Source organism: Panthera tigris, chromosome A2 (genome assembly GCF_018350195.1).
Source record: "Panthera tigris isolate Pti1 chromosome A2, P.tigris_Pti1_mat1.1, whole genome shotgun sequence".
NCBI lineage: Eukaryota > Metazoa > Chordata > Mammalia > Carnivora > Felidae > Panthera > Panthera tigris.
This window is the reverse complement of record NC_056661.1, coordinates 50,835,055-50,856,607: the sequence shown is the minus strand read 5'-3', so window position 1 is coordinate 50,856,607 and position 21,553 is coordinate 50,835,055. Positions and strand designations below refer to the sequence as shown.

Here is a 21,553-nt window from a genome sequence, read left to right as displayed (position 1 = left end):
CTTATTTGTCTTTGGGAACTCCTATTATACACATTTTGTGTCTTTTTTGACCTGTCTTCTATACTTGTCACCTTTTAAACAAAACCTCTTTTGCAGTTTTAGGTTCGCAGCAAAACTGAGAAGGTATAGTGATTGCCACATTTTCCCCCACCACTTACACATGCATATCCTCCCACCTTCTCAACATCCCCCATGAGAACAGTACATTCGTCAAAATTGATGGATCTATAATGACACATGATTATCACCCAAAGCCCACAGTTTACATTAGGGTTCACTCTTAGTGTTATACATTCTGTGGGTTTGGACAAATGTGTAATGGCAGATCTCTACTGCTGCAGTATCATAGAAAATAATTTCTCCATGCTAAAAATCCTGTATCCCACCCACTTATTCTTCCCTCCCTACAACCCCTGATCTTTAACTGTCTCCATACTTATGCATTTTCTAGGATGTCAGAGGATTAGAATCATACACTATGTAGCTTATTCAAACTAGTTTCTTTCACCATTAGTAATATACATTAAAAGTTCTTCCATGTTTTTTTTTTTTCATGGTTTTAACAGCTCATGTCATTAGTGCTGAATAATATTCAATTTTCTGGATACATCAGTTTATTTATCCAGATATTCACCTACTGAGGTACGTCTTGGTTGCTTCCAAATTTTGGCAATTATCAATAAAGCTGCTATAAACATCCATGTGCAGGTTTTTGTGTGGACATAAGTTTTTAACTCCTTTGGGTAAATACCAAGGAGTGTGACTGCTGGACTGTATAGTTAAGAGTACATTTATTTTGGGGTGCCTGGGTGTCTCAGTCAGTTAAGCGTCTAACTTCGGCTCAGGTCATGATTTCACAGCTCTTGAGTTTGAGCCCCCCACTGGGCTCTATGCTGACAGCTCAGAGCCTGGAGTCTGCTTTGGATTCTGTGTCTCCCTCTCTCTCTGCCCCTCTCCTGCTTGTGCTCTCTAAGTAAATAAACATTAAAAAAAGAGTATGTTTAGTTTGTAAGAAACTGCCAAAATATCTTCCAAAAGTAGTTGTACCATTTTGCATTCCCACGAGCAATGAATGAAGGTATTTATCACTTTGTATCCCCATCAGCATTTGGTGTTGTCAGTGTTTTGGATTTTGGCCATTCTAATAGGTAACTAGAGACATCTCATTATTGTTTTAACGTGCCATTCCCTAATGACATATGATGTTGAGCATCTTTTCACATACTTATTTGCCATCTGTACATGAAGCGTCTATTCTGTTCAGATCTTTGGCCCGTTTTTTAATCAGGTTCTTTTTTTCTTTGCCAAGGATATGAGAGGGAAGCAATCTGCAGATAACTACAAATAAAGCTTTATTTAAGAGCTCTAGAAGGCTTTATACCTACTGGTGGGTATCAGTAACAATGGACCTTAAAATGCATGCACACATTAAGTAGAGACTTTAAAAACCAATGTGTCTAAATAATATGTTAAATCTTTATTGAGTAAACTAAACACTACTTCTCCTCACTACCATTTCTGTTTTATAAGGTCCTTTAGGCAGAAAATTTCCTTGTACTTAAAAAAAAAAAAAAAAAGAAATATTGCCATTTGCAACAATATACATGAAACTTGAGGGTATTGTGCTAAGTGAAATAAGATAGAGAAAGACAAATAACATATGATATCACTTATATGTTACTGTTTGTTGGCTCTTGAGTTGTATGAGCTTCTTACATATTTTGGATATTAACTCCTTATTAAAATCCTCAACTTTGTTGGATCTTCTAGGAAATTAGTTAAATCCACATTAATTTTTCCAAAAAGGTTTTTCCCTCTCCTTTCCTCATGTCCCTTCTGTCAATTTCTTAAATAATTAAAGCACATTCATGGGGTGCCTGGGTGGCTCAGTCGGTTGAGCGTCCGACTTTGGCTCAGGTCATGATCTCGAGGTCTGTGAGTTCGAGCCCCACATCAGGCTCTGTGCTGACAGCTCAGAGCCTGGAGCCTGCTTCTGATTCTGTGCCTCCCTCTCTCTCTCAAAAATAAATTAAGATTAATTAAAAAAAAAAAAAGAAGAAAAAAAAAGAATTAAAGCACATCTTGTATGCTAGCCCTGTGGAGAATAAACAGAGTGAAATCCTGATCTTAAGGAAATTATAGTTATATTGGTAGACATAAAAGGTTTAAACAGAGGAAACAAGGCTAACAGTGTTGGCCGGACCTAAAACATGAAGGCTATGTATGTCTGATGTTACATTCTCCCTGTTAAGTCTTATTGTTGATTTTTAAAATTGAGATTTAACATATAACATTAGTTACAGTCAGGTGTAGAACATAAGGGTTAAATGTATGTATATATAGTTGACCCTTGCATAGCTCAAAATCCATGTATAACTTCTGACTTCCCAAAAACTTAACTAGTAATAGCCTACTGTTGAGCACATAAGCCATACCAACAACATGAACAGTCAATAAAAGCATATTTTATAGGTTATATAGTGTATTCTGACAATAATACCTAACTATCCCCCTGGTATTTCTACCTATGTGGTTTGTCTGTAATTTGTTTCAAATTGCTGCAAATCTCCAAACATTTTTCCAATATGTTTACTGAAAAAAATCCACATAGAAGTAGGTCTGCAAAGTTCAATCTCACATTGTTCAACAGGCAACTCACTGTAAAATGATCACAATGTCTAGTTAACATCCATCACCAGTTACAACAAACTTTTGTGATGAGGACATTGAAGACCTACTCCTTCAGGAACATGTGAATATACACAATATTAATTATATAGTCACCATGCTATACACAACACCTATAGGATGTATATTTTTTAACTGCGTATTTGACCTTTTGATCACTTTCACCTATTTAACCTTTCATCATTCCCTTGCAATCACCAATCTGTTCTCTGTATTCATGACTTTAGTTTCTTTTTTTTTTTTTTTTAAGAGTCCACATATAAGTGAGATTACATGGTATTTGTCTTTCTCTGACTTTAATTGATGTAGCAACATGCCCTCCAGGTCCATCCATGTTGTCACAAATAGCAAGATTTCATTCTTTTTTTTTTTTTAATGGCAACTTAAAACAATTTTTTTTTAATAATTTTAAGTTTTGGGTGAGCACGTATGTGTGCATGTGCATGCGCAGGCATGTGAGGGGGAGAGAGGCAGAGAGAAAGAGAGAATCCCAAGCAGGCTCCATGCTGTCAGTGCAGAGCCCGATGTGGGGCTCAATCTCATGGACAACAAAATCATGACTTTAGCCAAAATCAAGAGTCAGATGCTTAACCAACTGAGCCAACACATTTCATTCTTTATGGCTGAATAATATTCACACACACACAGAGTCTTCATCCATCCATGCATGAATGGACATTTACGTTGCTTCCACATTTTGGCTACTGTCAATAATGCTATGAATACTTGGTGCACACATTTAAGTTAGTTTTTTCACTTCCTTTGGGTAAATACCCAGAAGTGGAATGGTGGATCATATAGTTCAATTTTTAATTTTTTGAAGAATCTCCATACTGTTCCCCACATTGGCTGTACCAGTTTACATTTCCACCAATAGTGTATAAAGGTTCCCTTTTCTCCATATCCTTACAGACACTGTTTACTTCTTGTCTTTTTAAGAATAGCCATTTGCCATAGAGTTTAGAGGGTTTTTTGTTTCCTTGATTAACATGATTAACAAGATGTTGTTGCATCCAGGACACAGCAGCAGCCTCAGCCTTAAACTGTGTTTCTGCTCCTACCCCTGGAGCCCTGGGCAGCATGGAAGGGCCTGGCCACCCTATTGTAAGTAAATTCCATCAGAAATTCAACTGGCTTCCAAACTGGGGGTGGGGGGGAGGTGGGAGGGGAAGATATCCTAATAGGTGTGAGATGACATCTTTTTAAAATTTTTTAAAGTTTATTTATTTTGAAAGAGTGTGCAAGCAGGGGAGGTGCAGAGAGAGCAGAAGAGAGAATCCCAAGCAGGCTGCAGGCTGTCAGCGCAGGGCCTGATGTGGGGCTCAAACTGACAAACTGTGAAAACATGATCTGAAATTAAATCAAGAGTAGGATGCTTAACCAACTGAGCCACCCAGGTGCCCTGAAATGACATCTTATTGTGGTTTTGATTTGGACTTACCTGATTATTGATGTTGAGCACCTTTTCACATACCTGTTGTCCACCCTTATTTTTTCTTTGGAAAAATGTCTATTCTGATTCTCTATCTTTAAATATTTGAGTTAGTGAATTGTGTGAGTTCTTTTTAGATTTTGGATATTAATCCCTTATCAGGTATGTGATTTGCAAACATTTCCTCCTATTCCATAGGTTGCCTTCTCATTTCGTTGACAGTTTCCCTTGCTATGCAGAAACTTTTTAGTTTGAGGTAGTCTCACTTGTTTATTTTCCCTTTTGTTGCCTTTGCTTTGGTGTCATATTCAAAAACTCACAACCAAGACTGATGTCAAAGAGCTCACTGCCTATGTTTTCTTCCAATTTTATGGTTTCAGGTCTTACATTCAAGTCTTTAATCCATTTAAAGTTCATTTTTTGTGTATGGTGTAAGATAGTGGTCCAATTTTATTCTTTTACATGTAACCATCCAGTTTTCCCAATATCATTTATTGAAGACACTGTCTTCCCCATTGTATATTTTTGGGTACTTTGTTGTAAATACATTGACCCTGTATGTGTGGGTTTATTTCTGGGCTCTCTATTCTGTTCTACTGATCTATGTGTCTGTTTTGATGCCAGTACCATACCGTTTTGATTACTATAACTTTGCAGTATAGTTTGAAATCAGAAAGCATTATGTCTCATCTTTGTTCTTCTCAAGATTGCTTTGGCTGTTCAGGCTCTTTGTGTCTCCATTTAAGTTTCAAGATTATTCATTTCAGGGAAACATGCCATTGGAATTTTGATAAGGACACCACTGAATTTGTAGATTGCTTTAGTTTGTTTTCTTATTGTTTCATTTTAGGAGTTCTTTGTATATTTTTGATTAACAGTCTTATCAGATGTATCTTTAGCAAATATTTTCTTCCAGTCTGGTTTGTCTTCCCCTTCTCTTGACAATGCCTGTTGCATAACAGAAGTCAACTTTAATCAAGTCCAGCTTACCAATTATTTCGTTAATGGATGGAGGCTTTGGGGTTTTTATCTAAAATGCCATTGCCAAACCCAAAGTTTTCTGGACTTTCTCCTACCTTCCAGTTGTTTAATAGTTTTCATTTTTACATTTAGGTCATAATCCATTTTGAGTTAATTTTTGTGGATATCCAGTTGTTATAACACCTTTGTTGAAAAGACTATCTTTTCTTCACTGTATTGCCTGTGCTCATTTGTCAAGTATCAGTTGACTATCTTTGTGTAGGTCTATTTCTGGGTACTCTAGTCTATTTGCCTATTCTTATTCCAATACCACATTTTTTTTTTTTTTTTTTTTTTTTTAGTTTATTTTGAGAGCATGAGAGAACATGTGAGCAGGGGAGGAGCAGAGAAACAGAGGAAGAGAGAGGGAGAGAATCTCAGCAGGCTCTATGCTATCAGCACAGAACCTGACTTGGGGCTCAATCTCATGAACTGACAGATCATGCCCTGAGCTAGAATCAAGAGTCAGACACTTAACTGATTGAGCCACCCAAGCACCCCTCCAATACCACAATCTTGATTATTGTAGCTTTAAGTCTTGAAGTCAGGTAGTGTTACTCTTCTTTGTTCTTCTGTTCAATATTGTGTTGGCTATTCTGGGTCCTTTGCCTATTTGTTGATATCCACAAAATAACTTGCTGGGATTCTGAATCTATAGACCAGTTAAGAATGGACATTTTAATATGGACTCCTCCTTTCCACGCCCGTGTAATATCTGTTTAGTTTTCTTTTGATTTCTGTCACTGGTTTTGTAGTTCTCTCCATATAAGTCTTGTACATATTTTGTTAAGACATATACCTATTTCACTTTTACTGGTGCTAATGTAAATGTTTTAGTTTTCAAATTCCAATTGTTAGTGGTGTACAGGAAAGCAAGTGACATTTGTATATTAATCTTATATTCTGCAACCTTGCTATAAATGCTCAGTAGTCCTATGAGGTTTTGTTAATTCTTTCAGATTTGCTACGATTGTGTCATCTGTGAAATTCTTCCTTCCCAATCTGTGTGCCTTTTATTTTCTTGTCCTATAGCATTATCTATGATTTCCAGTACAATGTTTTACAAGAGTTGACTTCCTCCTTTCCTTACCTTATTCCTTTTTAAAGATATTTATTAAAAAAAATTTTTTTTATTATTCATTTTGGGAGAGACAGACCAAGTGGGAGAGGGGCAGAGAGGGGGAGAGAGAGAATCCCAAGCAGGGTCTGCATTGTCAGCAGAGTCTGATGCAGGGTTCAAACTCTGCAGGAGACCATGACCTGAGCCGAAATCAAGAGTTGAAAGCTTAACCAACTGAGTCACACCTTTTTGTTTTAAACTCCCTACCCATCCCTATTCTCAACCTTAATGGGAAAGCTTCTAGTTTCTCGCCACTAGGTACGATGTTAGGTGAAGGATTCTTGTAGTTGTTCTTTACCAAGCTGAGAAAGTCCTCTTTTTGGGAGGTATTTCTCACTTCTAAAAAATTATTTACATGTGTTTAGTAGGCTTCTATTGTTCATGGGAATATTATTCTGCTCTTTACTTTCTCATAACTGGGACTTGACTTTGATCCATTTTGTTACCATATTTACATGAGTTAGTTTTTCTGCATTTTTAGAGGGGAAGCGTGATTTATGAGTCTTTAATTTGTCCGTAAATATTAAAGTGTGGACTGTGCAAACAAGAGCTGTTTAAATTTAGCACTGAACATGCTTAGAACTTTATGACCAGTTGTTTATTTCAGGAGTTAAAGACCAAAGAAAGTTATTTAACTTTTTTCCCCTAATGTTTGTTTTTGAGAGAGACAGAGAGAGAGAGAGAGAACGAGGGGAGGGGCGGAGAGGGAGACACAGAATCCAAAGCAGGCTCCATGCTCTGAGCTGTCAGCACAGAGCCCAACACAAGGCTTGAACCCACAAACCACGAGACCATAACCTGAGCTGAAGTCAGCCATTCAGCCAACTGAACCACCCAGGCACCCCCCAAAGGAAGTTATTTAATAACCATTACATTGTTCCCTGAAGGAAAATAAATATATCCTGGATTTAATGGGAGAATCCTAGTTTCACTCTTATTCCAAACACATCCTTTAAGGTGACCTCCTCCCCTGCCCCCCCCCCCCCCGCATCTCTATTTTAATTGTCTTGCTTGATTTGGACTGTATCAAGAGTTCCCTTCCAGTACGCACCTTTGTCCTGGGTACTCTGTTGATATGAATTTTCTTGAACAGCTCCAGCCCGCATCAGATGCTCCATTGTTTCCAATGAAACAGAAGCGGACACCATGCAGGTATTGTGGCCATTGGCGGTTTATTTCTACCCACCTTTTGTTTCAAGGCTCACAGGGACACCTAATTTTTTTGTGAAGTTGCCCAAGGTTTTTTGTTTTTGTTTTTTTTAAAGCTCTATGCTCAATGTGGAGGTGACCTCATGACCCCAAGATTCAGATTCACATGCTTCACGGACTGAGCCAGCCAGTCTGTTTTTAAGTTGCCCAATGTTTTGTTTTGCTATCCTGACTGCTCTGTGTGCTTTTATGGGGAATTTGAGAAATATTCAATACTACTATTTCAGAATCCTTGCCAGGTTAAGTTTTGAATATAGGAGTAGGTAGAAGTTATAGGAGACATCATCTCCTTCAAAAACTATGCTTTTCTCCCAGCTACTCTCTTTATCAATCTTTAGCACAGAGTATATTAAGAATCTTGGTGGGGCACCTGGGTGGCTCTGTTGGTTAAGCACAGACTCTTGATTTCAGCTCGGGTCACGATCTCAGGTTTTGTGCCCCCTTCGTCGGGCTCTACATGGACAGTGTGGAGCCTATTTGGGATTCTCTCTACCCCTCTCTGCCTCTCCCCTACATTTTCTCAAAAATAAACAAACTTAAAATAAAAATTACCTAATTCATTAAACAAAACACCAAAAACCTTGGCAAATAACTTTCTCTCTCTTGAGCTTCACAGCAAGTTATGAAGGCTGTCCCAGCTGTTCGATGAATTGATAATCAGTGTAGTTTCAAAGCAAATGGCCTACTCCAATTGGACAACTGTGCATTTTATTCCTTCAGGGTAGGGTGATCTTTGTTAAACAGAACTCTGCACCATCAAACTGATGCCAAAAAAGGCCAAACTACTGTTTTTAACATAGGAAAAGGTATAATATACTTTCAGCTAGTTAAGTGATTATTTCTAGTCCATTTCATAGACTCTCTAGTTGTCTCTATTTGTTTCCTGTGAAAACTGCACAATTTCCATGGCTATCTGCTTTAGTCTATCATTTAGGAGAGAGAAATCTTGGACAAGTCGTATCCTCTGAAATTCATTCAAAAAACGCTGTAAAATGGGAGTAATACCTACATTATGCATTGTTAAGCATAAATTAGATAGAATGACATAAACAGAAGAGCCTGGTAAACTGCAAAGTCATATATAATAAGGAGGACAGTTGCAGTAGCTTATTTCTATAGTACTGTTCAGCTTCCTATTTTAATACTGTATCAAAAGCATAATACCTAGTAATACAGAGTAAGTACTTGATAATATAGGTAGTTGGCTGCCTTCATATTCCTTGTACCTCTGTAGCCTAGCACACAGTACATGTTTAGTAAACTATGAATAAAACCTTCCAATTCTGACAAAAATCATATGGGCTTATTCATTATCCGAAGGTCTTCAGTACAGCTGAAACACTGCACTAGGCCTCAATTTCTCATCCTTAAAGTATGTTTTAGAAAGCATCTGGCTTGCTTTTATCACAGAATTGTAAGACAAAAAAGGCACTGCATATGAAAATGTTTTTTAACAAGGACCAGGCACCTACTGACTCTAGGCAGAATTTGGCTGTGGCTGGTGGGAAGTTAACTAGGTATTCCAACGGACATTTAAAGAGGGTCTTCTAAGAAGAAAATAATTTTTATTATGTCTCCAACTGGTTATTTTCTTTTTAAAAACCTTTAAAGTTATTTTTTATTTATTTCACGAGAGAGAGCGAGCATGATCCGGGGAGGGGCAGAGAGAGGGAGAGAGAAAGAATCCCAAGGCTCTTGGGATCATCCCAAGCTGTCAGCCCAGAGCCCAATGTAGGGCTCAATCTCACACATCGTGAGATCATGACCTGAGCCGAAATCCAGAGATGGATGCTTAACTGACTGAGTCACCCAGGCGCCCCTTCAACTGGTTACTTTCTAAGTTCCTTAAAGAAATGGAGAGCATCTCCTCTATCTGTGAATCCTTCCAGTGCTTATTTGCAAAATGCAATCTATCAGAGCCTTCTGTAAATATCTTGTCAAACAAATGTTAGGGCAAAATACTGCCACATGAAACCATCAGCAAGCACTGCTGTTTACTTGTAAAACCTATTCTAACTACTTTACCTTATCCTCATTTATTACCATCTTAATGTAAGCCACCATTGTACTGCTGCCTACCTAAATAATTGCTATAAATTCTGAACTGGTTTCTTGGTTTTTATTCATCTCTCCCAAATTCAAAACAATCAGAATAATTTTTAAAAACCAAGCAACAAATCATAAACTAAAATATGTCACTTTATGTCAATATGTCACTATGTCAATCCTGCAATGACTTTCTCACTGTATTTAAAACCCACATTCTTGGGGCGCCTGGGTGGCTCAGTCAGTTGAGTGTCCGACTTCAGCTCAGGCTATGATCTCACAGTCCGTGGGTTCGAGTCCCGCGTTAGGCTCTGTGCTGACAGCTCGGAGCCTGGAACCTGCTTTGGATTCTGTGTCTCCCTCTCTCTCTGCCCCTAACCCACTCACATTCTGTCTCTTTCTCAAAAATAAACATTAAAAAAATAAAAAATTAAAAAAAAAAACAACAACCCACATTCTTTAAACCTAAAGGCTCTTTATCAGGAACCAGCAAATTACATAGCCTATAGGCCAAATCTGACATGCTATATGTTTCTGTGAAAATAATTTTATTGGAGTACACCCAAGCATGGCCTATTGCTGTTTTTATATTGTAACACAGAGTTGAATGATTCTGACAGAAACCACATGCTTTGCAAAGCCTAAATATTTACTATCTGGCCCTTTACAGAAAACACTTTTGCTGACTCTTTATGATCTAATCCCCTATCTTCCTGGATATTTGCTACCCACTATCCCTGTCCTGGTCATTCACTATATCAAGTCTATTCCACCTCAGAGGCTTTGCACCTGCTGTTCTAATTCCCTTGGAATGATCTCTATTCATATTGACACAGGACTGCCTCCTTAACATCTGAGGTCTCAGCTTAAATGTAAACTCAGAGACCTTTCCATACCAACCAATCTAGAATGGCACCTCAACCTCCTCATTACATACCTGTTATGAAATAATAACGTGGTAATGACTATTTGAAATTACGGACTAGTTTAGTTCTCACCCTGCTCTAGAATAGAAGCTCCATGACTGTATTTGCCTATCCCCATCCCCCATTTAACCAGCATAAACCCACCAACAAAAACAATGCCTGGTATTATTTTTGAATGGGAAAGCAGAGGGCCAATAAATACTTGCTGAATGAATGAGGCCAAGGTCAAGAACTCCAGTCTGGCTCAACCCAGTCCACAATGTTTAGCTTTGCTGTTGCTGAATGGCCTTGATGATGGCCTGACTTTAATCATAAAAGGAGGGGCACCTGGGTGTCTTAGTTGGTGAAGCCTCTGACTCTCGATTTTGGCTCAGGTTGATGGGTTTGAGCCCCGCATAAGGCTCTGAGCTGATGGCATTGAGACTGCTTGGGATTCTCTGTTTCCTCTCTCTGCCCCTACCCTGCTTGTGCTCTCTAAAAAATAAATAAATAAACATTTTTAAAAAAAGGGTGTAGAAGATCAATCCACATTCCTAGTCCATTATGTGCAAAACAACTCCACCAAGAGCACATTCTCCTGAACATGGGTCCATCTTGCCTCTTCAGGTAAGGGTAGCATTAGGAAAACCAGGTAAGGCAAGGTCACAGAATTGGACAAAGAAGTTCTCAACTTGATGATTATTATGGTTAAGAATTTTATTATCAAAATTATTACATCTCTTGTGAAAGTTCAAATGTTACAGCAAGGTGTAAACACTCCACTTGAGAAAGAAGTGATACTTCTTCCCTTCCAAGAGTTCCCCCCACCCCCCGCCCCCGCCCCCCCCCAGAGGTCTGGTCTTGACAGCACCCTGCCCACACAGAGTGGCTGGGGTCTCTGCACGTGCCAGGCAGGGTGAGGGCCGCCTGCCCGCTGGCCTCTCCCCTTGGTTAACAGCCAAGGGGAGAATGCAAACCCCAGCCCAAATGGAGAGACATTTACATACGTTTTATATAATATACAAAGAAACCAGCATCCCAGGCAACATGATTTCCACTCCCAACGCTCTCCCAGACTGATGGGTTTGTGGGGGAAACAACAAAAAGAAAAGTATTCTGCTGAGGTCTCAGCATTAAAAAAAAGAAATCTCCCCTCATTTGAGCAAACACCTGATTTCAATTTTGAAAAAGTGAAATTTTGTAACAGTCACACACAAAGAGAGAAGACTGTGCATATGATAGTTGTAAGAGAGGGTAGGAAAGAAGGGGATGCAAGAGGCTGGGGGAAAAAAGGAGGAGAAAACAAACTGGAAGGAAGGAGACTCACAGTATTATCTTGTCCAAAAGAAAAGAAGTAAGGTCCACTGCAGCACCAGGGATTACACCTGTCATATATTTGCTACCCCTACCATGGTTATAACTGAATACAAAATTAGATAAATAAAAACACGCCGGATATTACAGTAAACAAGTGAAAGAAATAAGCTGGCAACCGTATGGAATTTTAAAAAGATTGTGTACCCCACCTGGGCAGGCTCCAGGGCTCCTCCAGGGGTGTACAGCAGGCACAATGCACTGATGGGGAGAAGCCAGTCTGCTCGCGTCTCTCATCCAGAACAGTGTTAGGTGTGTGGGTGGCTTTATAACTCTCTCACCTGGGCCACTCTCAAATAAGCATCCCCCAAAGAAATGTGGGACATGCCCCACACAATCACAGTCCTGTCGGTGCCACTCCACAAACATCTCTTTCCACTCTTACCCTGCAGTCACAAGTGCGTGCTCCCTAATCATGGAGGCGGTCCTACTCGTGGGATCGTCAACTCCTGATTAACAGGGAGTAGAGAAAATAAAATTCAAAGAAGTCCCAAAGCACTTGGGATCCTTACCAATCAAATTTATTGCCAACAGCTGATAAGTAGCAATGCAATTGGCCCATCTCACTTATTCCTCTTTTGTCTACTTACTTTCTGGGTTACTGAGCTGTGAGACAGCTTGGGGAGGGGAGTGGTATGGGAACAGCTGGGGGCTCAGACAATCACCTGCTCCTGAATCGAGTTGACCAGGAGCTCTTCTTCAGAGAGCCAGGCACCCCTCAGCCAGAGCACATTCCAAGCTTTGCTATCCCTGCCTATATTTCTTGGTGATTTTAAGACAAAGGTAGGGAGTATTCTTGGTGGACACATCTTGGCCAGATACCTGCTTTTGGAATGGTTGTCTGTCACAGGGTGAAAATTTACATACCTACCTTTCTTCTTAAGTGCATAAAAACCCTACTGATTACTCAGATGGCTTGGGGCTTAGAGATTGGCTCTTTTCATTTTTTTCCTCTGAAAAGAAAACTTTTTTGGGTGTGTGTGTGTGTGTGTGTGTGTGTAAAAAGATGTCCCCACTGCACAAGTGACTACAGGCTACAGGCAAGGACGGGAGACAGAGGCTTCAACACGACTCATTGCACTTAGAACCGTTACTAACCGGAACACCATTTGCTTGTCAACAATGTACCCTTAACAGCAGGGAGAAACTTCTTTATAGTCTCTGCTTCAGACAAGATTTACATCTTTCTCCAAGGCCAGAGCCAGTCGCGACCACAAGTCTCGTTTCTTGTCGACCAGACCCAGTCCTCTGGCACCTTGTACCCTCTTCCCCAGCAATATGCTCGGCCTAGGTTCCAGAGGCAGCTGGAAGGAAGCAGCTATGGGCTCATTCAGTTCTGTTTGCCCAAATCCAGAAGCCCTAGGAAAGTCCTGTCTGAGTCTTGACTCCTGAGCCTTGCAGTGGCTGGAGTCGGTACTGGTGCACACCCCCACTCCCACGGTGTGGGTAGTGCTGTGAATTGGAAACCGCAGATACCCTGGAGGCCTGGTAGGCAGCGGACTGCCCACTGGGCAGACTGATAGTCCGTAAGTCTGATGGCAATGACGACCTAGAGTTCTGAGGGAAGGAGGTGGAACTCAGAGTTCCTGTGCTGGACTGGGAGACCGAGTCTGAGGTCGGCGAGTCTGAGGGGCCCTGTGGGGTAGGGCTAGCAGCACTAGAAGGGCAGCTCCTCCTTGGAAGAGTGCTGCCAGTGCTGTTTCCAGAATGTGGCTGGCTGCTATAATACCCTGGTGTCCCCGTAAATGGGGCCAACGAGTCTGTGGATACAGGGTGGGCGGGGCTGGAATAGGACGTAGAAGAGAGGGAGGATTCTGAAGAACCGTGAGAGGGGGGGTTTCCAGGTCTCAGTGCAGTAGTTCGATAACTGTATCCTGGAGATTGGGTGGGATGTCCTCTAAAGGGGGAGGAACTCTGCTGAAGGAGGCTTTGTGATTCTGTCCGTGGACTATCACACTGCAGGAGCTAGAAAGAGTCGGGAGGAAAAGCATAAGGAGGTGAAAAAGTCCCTATTTAAGCCATTTAGGCTTGTGAATATTTAAAATACCCTACTTTTTCTTCTTCTTCTTCTTCTTCTACTTCTCCTTCTTCATCTTCTTCATCTTCTTAACCATTTGTTCTTTTTAGGATACCAAAGACAGTAAAATGGCTGTCTCTGATCACTTTATTTATTTTTCTGGCATGATTTATTACCTGAAGGTGAGCAGATGATGACTTATTTCCAAGGCTGCTGAAACTATATGCAAAGACGGCATCTCAACTGCAAAGGATGGCCAGGATCACAAAATATTTGGAACCCAGAACACACTCCTATGCCCAGAGATGAGCAATTTCTCGTCTCACCTGGTAGCTGTATCTGGAAGGGCTGTAAACGGCTGCTCCTTTAGAGAGTGCTGAGCTCAGTGTCTCTGGGCCTTCTCCATCTGCAGGGTCTGGAAGATAATACAAAATCAACTTGGGTTCCTAGAATAAGTGAGAAATAGTCATTGTTCATTCAAATCACCAATGTCATCACCAACCCATGCTGCTTTCTTTCTGACAAATCAGGTGAGTGCATCAGGCCAGAAGGGCAAAAGAAGTGGTTAATTATGGGCTATGTTTTAAATGTCTGATCGGATTCCTGTCTCCTTTCTCTTCATCCTTCATCACAGTGGATTTTCAGGCCTTTGGAGAGAAGAGTTACAGAAAGGTATCCCTTGGGAAAAAATACGGCAGAAACAGAAAGACAGAGAGAGAGAGAGAGAGAGAGAGAGAGAGAGAGAGAGAGAGAGAGAGAGTCTAGAGAGAGTAAGAGTGCACATGCAGTGCTAGATCTTAATAATACTACAGCCCAGAAGAATAGAATCAAGACTGACCTGGCACCTTCCATACAGTGGAGCCCAACTGTGTAAGAAACAGACTCACCTCATCCCAGCATTTGGTGAGAACTGTGTAGAACCTGTCTCACGTGTCCCTAAACTTGGCTGGCAGCAGAAGGCCATGGGCTCACCTGAGTCTTTCTCTGTGATGTTACTCTCCCATGTGGGAGAAGGCTCTCCTTTTTGGGCCACCCTCACACTGCTTCGGAGGACCTTGGGGATGCTCCCTCCTTCTCGGAGTCGTTCCACTGACGTGGGAACCATCCTGTGAAGGAAACCAGGTGCAAGTTAGTGCCACAGAACTTCAGAGTCAAGAGTATGGAACAAATGAAGCTCTCATAAAGGCTGTCTAATGCCTTTTAGATATTATTTTCTTCAGGACCAATTTAAAACAAGGTGTTTTTCTGTCTTATACTATGGAAAAAGTGGATTTAAAGATGTCTGCTTCTTTTAACCGCCATTTTGAAATGCTAAATTTTTTCTGTGAAGTCATGACTGGCACATAGTTTAATAAGTGCTCCATAGATTTTTAAACATTACTCATTTGAGCCAGGTCTCTTCTTTCCCAGACTTCCATGCTTCAGTTCAAGATCCCTGAGAACAGCCTCATTCTCTATTCTAGGTACATGCTGTTTATTCTTCACTTACTTATAGTGTTACTTATCTATTTGTGGTCTCCCCTAAACCAGACTAGTCCTTTCAGAATAGGTCTGATCTTTATGTATATGCGGGCTGGGTGCAACTGAGACTTGTGTTGTTAATTTAAGTGGAACTGAGCTGAACTCCTGACTTACCTTTCATATGAAATGAAAAAATACAAGAGGCAGTGTTAGTGCCCAGCAAATAAAATAACTCATCTGTGTCCATAACTATATGCCGTCCAAAGTGTCGTTCTGCAGGTTCGGTGGCAATTCTTTTCTTCTGTAAAGCTGAGGGGGATGGGGCTGGGGGTGGGGATGGGGTTGTGGCTGATACTATTAAATCAGCTGAAACAGCACAGATGGCACTGCTGGCCGCCTTTCTCAGATAAGTGTTCCCATATATTTTAGGTAAAACTGGGAATAACTCTGGATGTATACTTCCTTCTTGAATTTAATTATTTCATCATCAAACATAAACTTACCACCTACTGCTGATATTCTCTTGAGGTCTGCAGTGAGATGAAGTGCCTCTGGAATCTGATGGGCTTACCGCCTCCATATGGGACATAGAGGAATGAGATGGGGAGAATTTTTTGTGAGGGGAAGATGGGGTTCGGGATGAGGATCCCTGCACACCATGGGCACCAGTATCAGAAAGTGAGTTACTGCTGCCTTGCCCAGCTCCTGCAGACTTATTTTTGCTCTGTGCAGAGTCACCTCCCCCACTGGCAGAATTCTCCTTGGCTTCTTGTTTCCGTTTGCGGTACTCCAACAGGGATACCTGGGAGGGAAAGAAGGAAGAGGACTCTAGCTAGACATCATTAGTGGATCAGCAGCAATGGGGGAAGAAGATGGAAACCTCATAAACCACTAGCCAGCCTTGCAAACAAATCAGGCACTAACACTAGCAACACTTTTTTCAGGTGTGAGGTGTCTGAACACAACTACATACATATTTAAATCAGTCAGAAACTGGTAAGGAGAAGAAAATACACTAGGAGATGACATTTTTGAAGAACGGTGTTCGCCAGCAGACCTCAACCTTTCTTCTGCCTTCAGAGAACTGTGAGATCACAGTTACCTAGTAGCAGAAGTATGGGATCAGCTGTTTGCAACAATGATAACATCTAGAAAAGGGAAAAAGGAGTTGGGAGCTTGTGAAGTTTGAAAAAGCCTTCCAGGTCATCTGACAGCTCTTCCCTAACCCCTAGGAATTCCTAGAGTCAGTTGTTTAAAAAAAAAAAAAAAGAGAGAAGAGAAAAGAAAAACAACAGAAGAAAAAGCCAATGTTTCAGGGTTCTAAGATGTATTCAAATTTTCAGGATACACGCAGGGATTTATTACTGTTTCTCTCTTACACATAGGGAAATTAGTGTTAAAAGACAAAGAATGATTTGCAGTTTATATTTTAGCAAGCTAGTCTAGGAAACGTACACTTGGAAACTTCTCCCTAACTCTGCCTCATTCTCTTGATTGCCAATACAGAGCCTTCCTCCCTGGCCTGCCCACTATACCTCTCCTTTTTACTGTTACATCACATTGCCTACACCAGGTGTCAACCTATTACAGTGTCCTGACAGTTCCTTCACTAAATTCTAAGTTCTAAGAGGGCAAAGACCAAACTTTTCTGGCGTTTTGTCTTTAAACAAAACCTGTGCCAGGTTCTGTCTGGCACAGAACCTGACTGATAGTAGGTGCTCAACATTTCTCAAATAAATCATGGTTTCAAATCAAGAAACCAGAAACACAAAGATATTGCAAACTTTTGCTCCTGATGGTCAATGCTCTTCAAGCAACAGTCTTCTAAAACCCACTGCTATTCTTTTCCCAAATTATCTGCCAGTATTTCTGCCTTCTAAGTCCCTCAAGGCTCTCATTTTCTGTTTAAATGTAAAATGTAACAAAAATGCAAAGCAGTACCATCTTGCGCATGGATTTTCTATACACAATCTTGGAAAGTAACTAATAATTATAAATTCTGGTAATGTATTTCATGGAAATGCAAATGTAAGAAGCCACTAGGCTACATTTCAACAAGACTACTAAAGATATTCTGCAACTGTGTGAGACTGTCACACACAGAACATTTAACATCTCTAGCGCTGCACAATAAATGGAAGTTGCCTTGACAACCCAAAATACTCCCATGCATTTCCAAATGCCCCTAGATGAAATCCACTGACAAAAACCACATTTGGGGCTTTGTAATTTCTTGAACAGGCATTACTTATAAGTCAAGTCTCAACCTGTTAGCCAGCAGTCTATGGCCTGGCCCTGTTCCACAGTCTCTCATTCTCCACTCCTGACCCTGCCCACCTTTCACCAGATACTACAGCAGCATGTAATTGTTACAACCACATTGTATGCCTGCTGCCCACACAACGGAGTGTCCCACAGCTACGTATTCTGCTCTCTCTTCCATAACATCCTCACCCACATTTGTTGGCAGATTGCTTCCTACTTACTGAGATCAGCTAAATCAGCGTGTGACCTGTCACCTCTCACTCCACCTCTCAAAATGGCTAGGAGCCTCTTGTTTGTTCTCACTAGGCCATGTCGTGGCTAAGATGTTCTCATCACATCTGAACAACTCTTTTGGAGCATCCACTGCCACTGTAATGAATTACTTATTAACATAATTATCTGCCAACCTCAGTCTCACTTGCTTTAAGCTCCATTAGGGCAGAACTTAGGAGGAAATATAGCACAGTGGCAATAAGAGCATGCAATCTGGAATCAGACAGACCTGGGCAGTGTCCTGGCTCTTTCATTCGCTACCTATGTGACCATGGGCAAGTCACTGAATTTGCCTTAGTTTCCTCATCTGCAAAATGGGAAATTACCCAACTTACAGGATTACTGTGAAGATTTAATGCATAAAAGAACTTAACAGTGCCTAAAACATGGTAAGTGCTAAATAATACAAGAAATTAGCATTATTCTTTTTCACTGTTTTTTTTTTTTTTCTTTTTAGAATTTTTAATGTTTATTTATTTTTGAGAGAGAGACAGAGCACAAGCAGGGGAGGGGTAGAGAGAGAAACACAGAATCTGAAGCAGGCTCCAGGTTCTAAACTGTCAGCACAGAGCCCAATGAGGGGCTCGAACCCACGAACCGTGAGATCACGACCTGAGCTGAAGTCGGACACTTAACCAACTGAGGCACCCAGGCGCTCCTCACTGCTCTATCCTTTGATTGCACAGCATGTATAACAGTACATACATGGCAGACATTTAAAATCTGCTGAATATTTGCAACAATGATCAAATCATATTGAAACAGTCTTGTCTTACACACACACACCCCGATCCTGTCTTTCACTGAACATGGCAGAGATCACATCTTATGTCTCCGTTTTCCTCACACTAAGAATGGTGCTTAACAGTGTCAACTCAGTTAACATCTACTGAATCACTCAGTTAATGTTCTTCAAAAGGGCCTATATAAGGTGGAACACTTACCTTTTTCCTCTGCGGTGGGTTCTGGGGGGCAGATGGGACTCCTTCGCAAGCCCTTTCACCACCAGGTGACATGGATCCACGAGAGAGGTCTTTCATAAAGCCATGTTCGTATCTGCTGGGAAACCCTTCTGCAGGGGAACAATATCCCCCATCCAAATGTAAAGGCTTCCTATCCCCTACTAGGGGAGATCCTCGATATAATCCATCTGCTCGAGGCATAGCGTTCAATGGGGAGTAGGCGTACATTAAATTAAACTCTGTCCGAAATGCCTGGTCCGAGTTCCTCACAAGGGTCTGATGTCCATCTCCACTCCTGCTTGGAAAGCCAGTCTCAGAGGGGGGCCCGACAGAGGGATGAGGAGCCAGGTCAGAAGGACCTGAGTTGATCAGGGAAGGTCTGTCAGCACAGCTGTTAGTGTTGGAGTCAAGGTAGCCTACTTTTGTCAAGTCCACATCTTTTCGGTGACAAAGCTGAAAGAATAAAAATCAACAGAGACATGGAGGAGGAGGGGGAAGGAAAAAGTCAAAGGGCAGAAAAGAAGGGAAGCGAGAAGGGCACAGGTGAGAGGTAAGAGGGATGGAAGTACAAGGGAGAAAGCCATTAACATCTGTAAAAGTTCCAGGAATCAACAGTATACCCAGGCCAGATTACTACAGAATGCCGGCCTTTCACAAATTGCCTTAAAGTCTTTCTGGATGAGAATCCTGGGAAAATCAGAATTAAATAATTGGCCAAATGTGACTATTTTGCCTGTTTAGCCTTTCATCAGGTCTGCTGAGTCACCGTGTATTACATTAAGGTGCTGGAAGTATAATCACGGATTTACCTGAGCCCCATGTATGCTCCAGAGGTGAGACTGGGGTCTTAAAGATAACTGGCTTTTGGTGTTATTCATTTGTATTTAATATTGATGGAAGGTGGGAGGAGGGAAAAAGGGAAAGAAAGTAGTAAGTAGACAGAAAGTCAAGGATTTTAAGTTACTGGTTCAGTAAAGGAGAATGGAACTAGTTAAAGACATCAACCAACCAGTTCTTTGCTCACTTTCACTATTAAGCATGTATGCTTCTCATAAAATGTTCTGGCTACTCAATTCTTTATCCTCTAATATATGTCCACATACCACAAGATCACTAATGCCCACCACTGCAGAGCATCCAAAATGCTGAATTTTATAAAAAATAAGCTGTATCTACTATTTGGTTATCATTACTTCCCAATACCAAGATTTCCCACCTCTAGGTCAACTCTTACTAATTCTCTCTAGAAAGAATGGTACCAGAAATTCAAATGTCACACCAGGATTTCCTCACAAAACAGTGTAAAAAACATCCAGAAAACCTCTAGTACACTAGAATACAACATTTTTCAGTTTCATATTGGTCTGTAAAATCCTGATTCAGAATTTTATCAACTATCACTAAATTTAGCACAATTTTTTAAGTGGGAAGGGGCCAGAGTTAACAGTTAATTTCTGAAAGGTTATGAGAGACTACAGTTTTCTCTTCAAGAGGAAATTGACTCTATGTAGATTAACAGAGCTAATCATTCCTACAGTTGTCCAAATCTTAGAATAGTTAAAAATCTCCAGCACTAAAACCTAAATTTAACAACTCCATAGCAGTAGGGTTTCTGAGAAAAGCACTCAATTGGATATCCTGAGATACCACTTTTTATGGCAACCACATCTCAACTACTACAGAAGGAAGGCCTGTGTCACAGAAGCCATGGGCTGACTTAGTTTCCTTGTATACCCAGTAAGGAGCTATAAAGAAAATGTAGAAAGCCGGGAGCAGGACTCCCTTTCGAAAGAAGCTGCTCAATCTATCAACCCAAGCCCAAAACATCCAGTTAAACAGAGCTGTAAGATTAATCCTGGAATAAGACATAAATCACTGTCTAACTTTTCCAGTATAAATAGCTCCTTCAACAGCCCAAGATAATAAATATCAAAAGATAGCTCCTACCAACTTTCGATTTCAACTTTCCTTATTTAACAAACACACCTTACTTGTTGCTATCTTTGCCAAGGCTCATACCATATCTTCAGCTTGCTTTAAACTTGACTTCTAGAGTCTATACTTTAAAAGAACTCTTCAGTCACCCCTCCCCCAAACAAGAGCAAATCCCACCACACACACACACAGACACACACACACACACACACACACCCCCCTTCATTTTCCTCCATCTACATTGAAAGTTCTGAGTGATCACAGTCACACATGGAAGTTCATTCAACTTACATCAACTGGCTGGTCGCCCTTCAGCCTATCACCCCATTCACTAGGACCTCCCCCCCAGCCCTCCCACACACTCATGCACACTCACTCTCAGCCTCCAAGTGTGATTGAGATGGTGTGATAACTACCTCGGGTGACAGGGACTCGGGCCTATTCGCAGGGGAACTCTCAGGGGAGGATATGTTCTAGAGGAGGGAAAAGCATCTTGTTATTCATCTACTCGAAGTCAAGAAGCAAAACAAAACAAACCAAAAAATAAAGTAAAAGCAAGCATAGATGGTTAGCCACAACTTTTTGCGGGGGGCAGGGGGAGGGAAAAGAATGCACAGGGGAAAGGTTTAACTGTAGAATTCATTGCAATGAACAGAATGACTCATTAAAAATGCTTCCTGGGATCTTCGAAAGCATTTAAATTGGTTATAATATTTCATGCTAGAAGTAAACATCTTAAGCAGGTTAACAGAAAAAATTTAGATTGGTGAAACTGTACCCTACAATTTCATTTGAAATTTCGTCCTACATTGGATTAGAGTTGAGCAACCTACAGTATTTATTACT

At 40.9% G+C, this 21,553-nt stretch overlaps 1 protein-coding gene across 21 annotated transcripts in view; it reads right to left on the bottom strand.

Annotated features, from left to right (window-relative positions):
• Window positions 1–12,912: 12,912 nt before the first annotated feature.
• SETD5 (SET domain containing 5) overlaps window positions 12,913–21,553 on the bottom strand; it is a 79,571-nt gene continuing 70,930 nt past the window's right edge. For 16 of the 21 annotated variants that reach the window (XM_042979462.1, XM_042979464.1, XM_042979465.1 and 13 more), the window contains 6 exons: window positions 21,124–21,180; window positions 18,755–19,225; window positions 15,776–16,074; window positions 14,784–14,917; window positions 14,138–14,226; window positions 12,913–13,759 (listed from right to left, as the gene is read on the bottom strand). In XM_042979462.1, the coding sequence (XP_042835396.1) occupies window positions 13,154–13,759; window positions 14,138–14,226; window positions 14,784–14,917; window positions 15,776–16,074; window positions 18,755–19,225; window positions 21,124–21,180 (1,656 nt within the window). In that variant the 3' untranslated portion in view covers window positions 12,913–13,153. Of the gene's footprint in view, window positions 14,055–14,137; window positions 14,227–14,783; window positions 14,918–15,775; window positions 16,075–18,754; window positions 19,226–21,123; window positions 21,181–21,553 lie in introns of all 21 variants that reach the window. The other 5 variants (XM_042979472.1, XM_042979475.1, XM_007075513.3 and 2 more) reach the window with 2 other exon arrangements.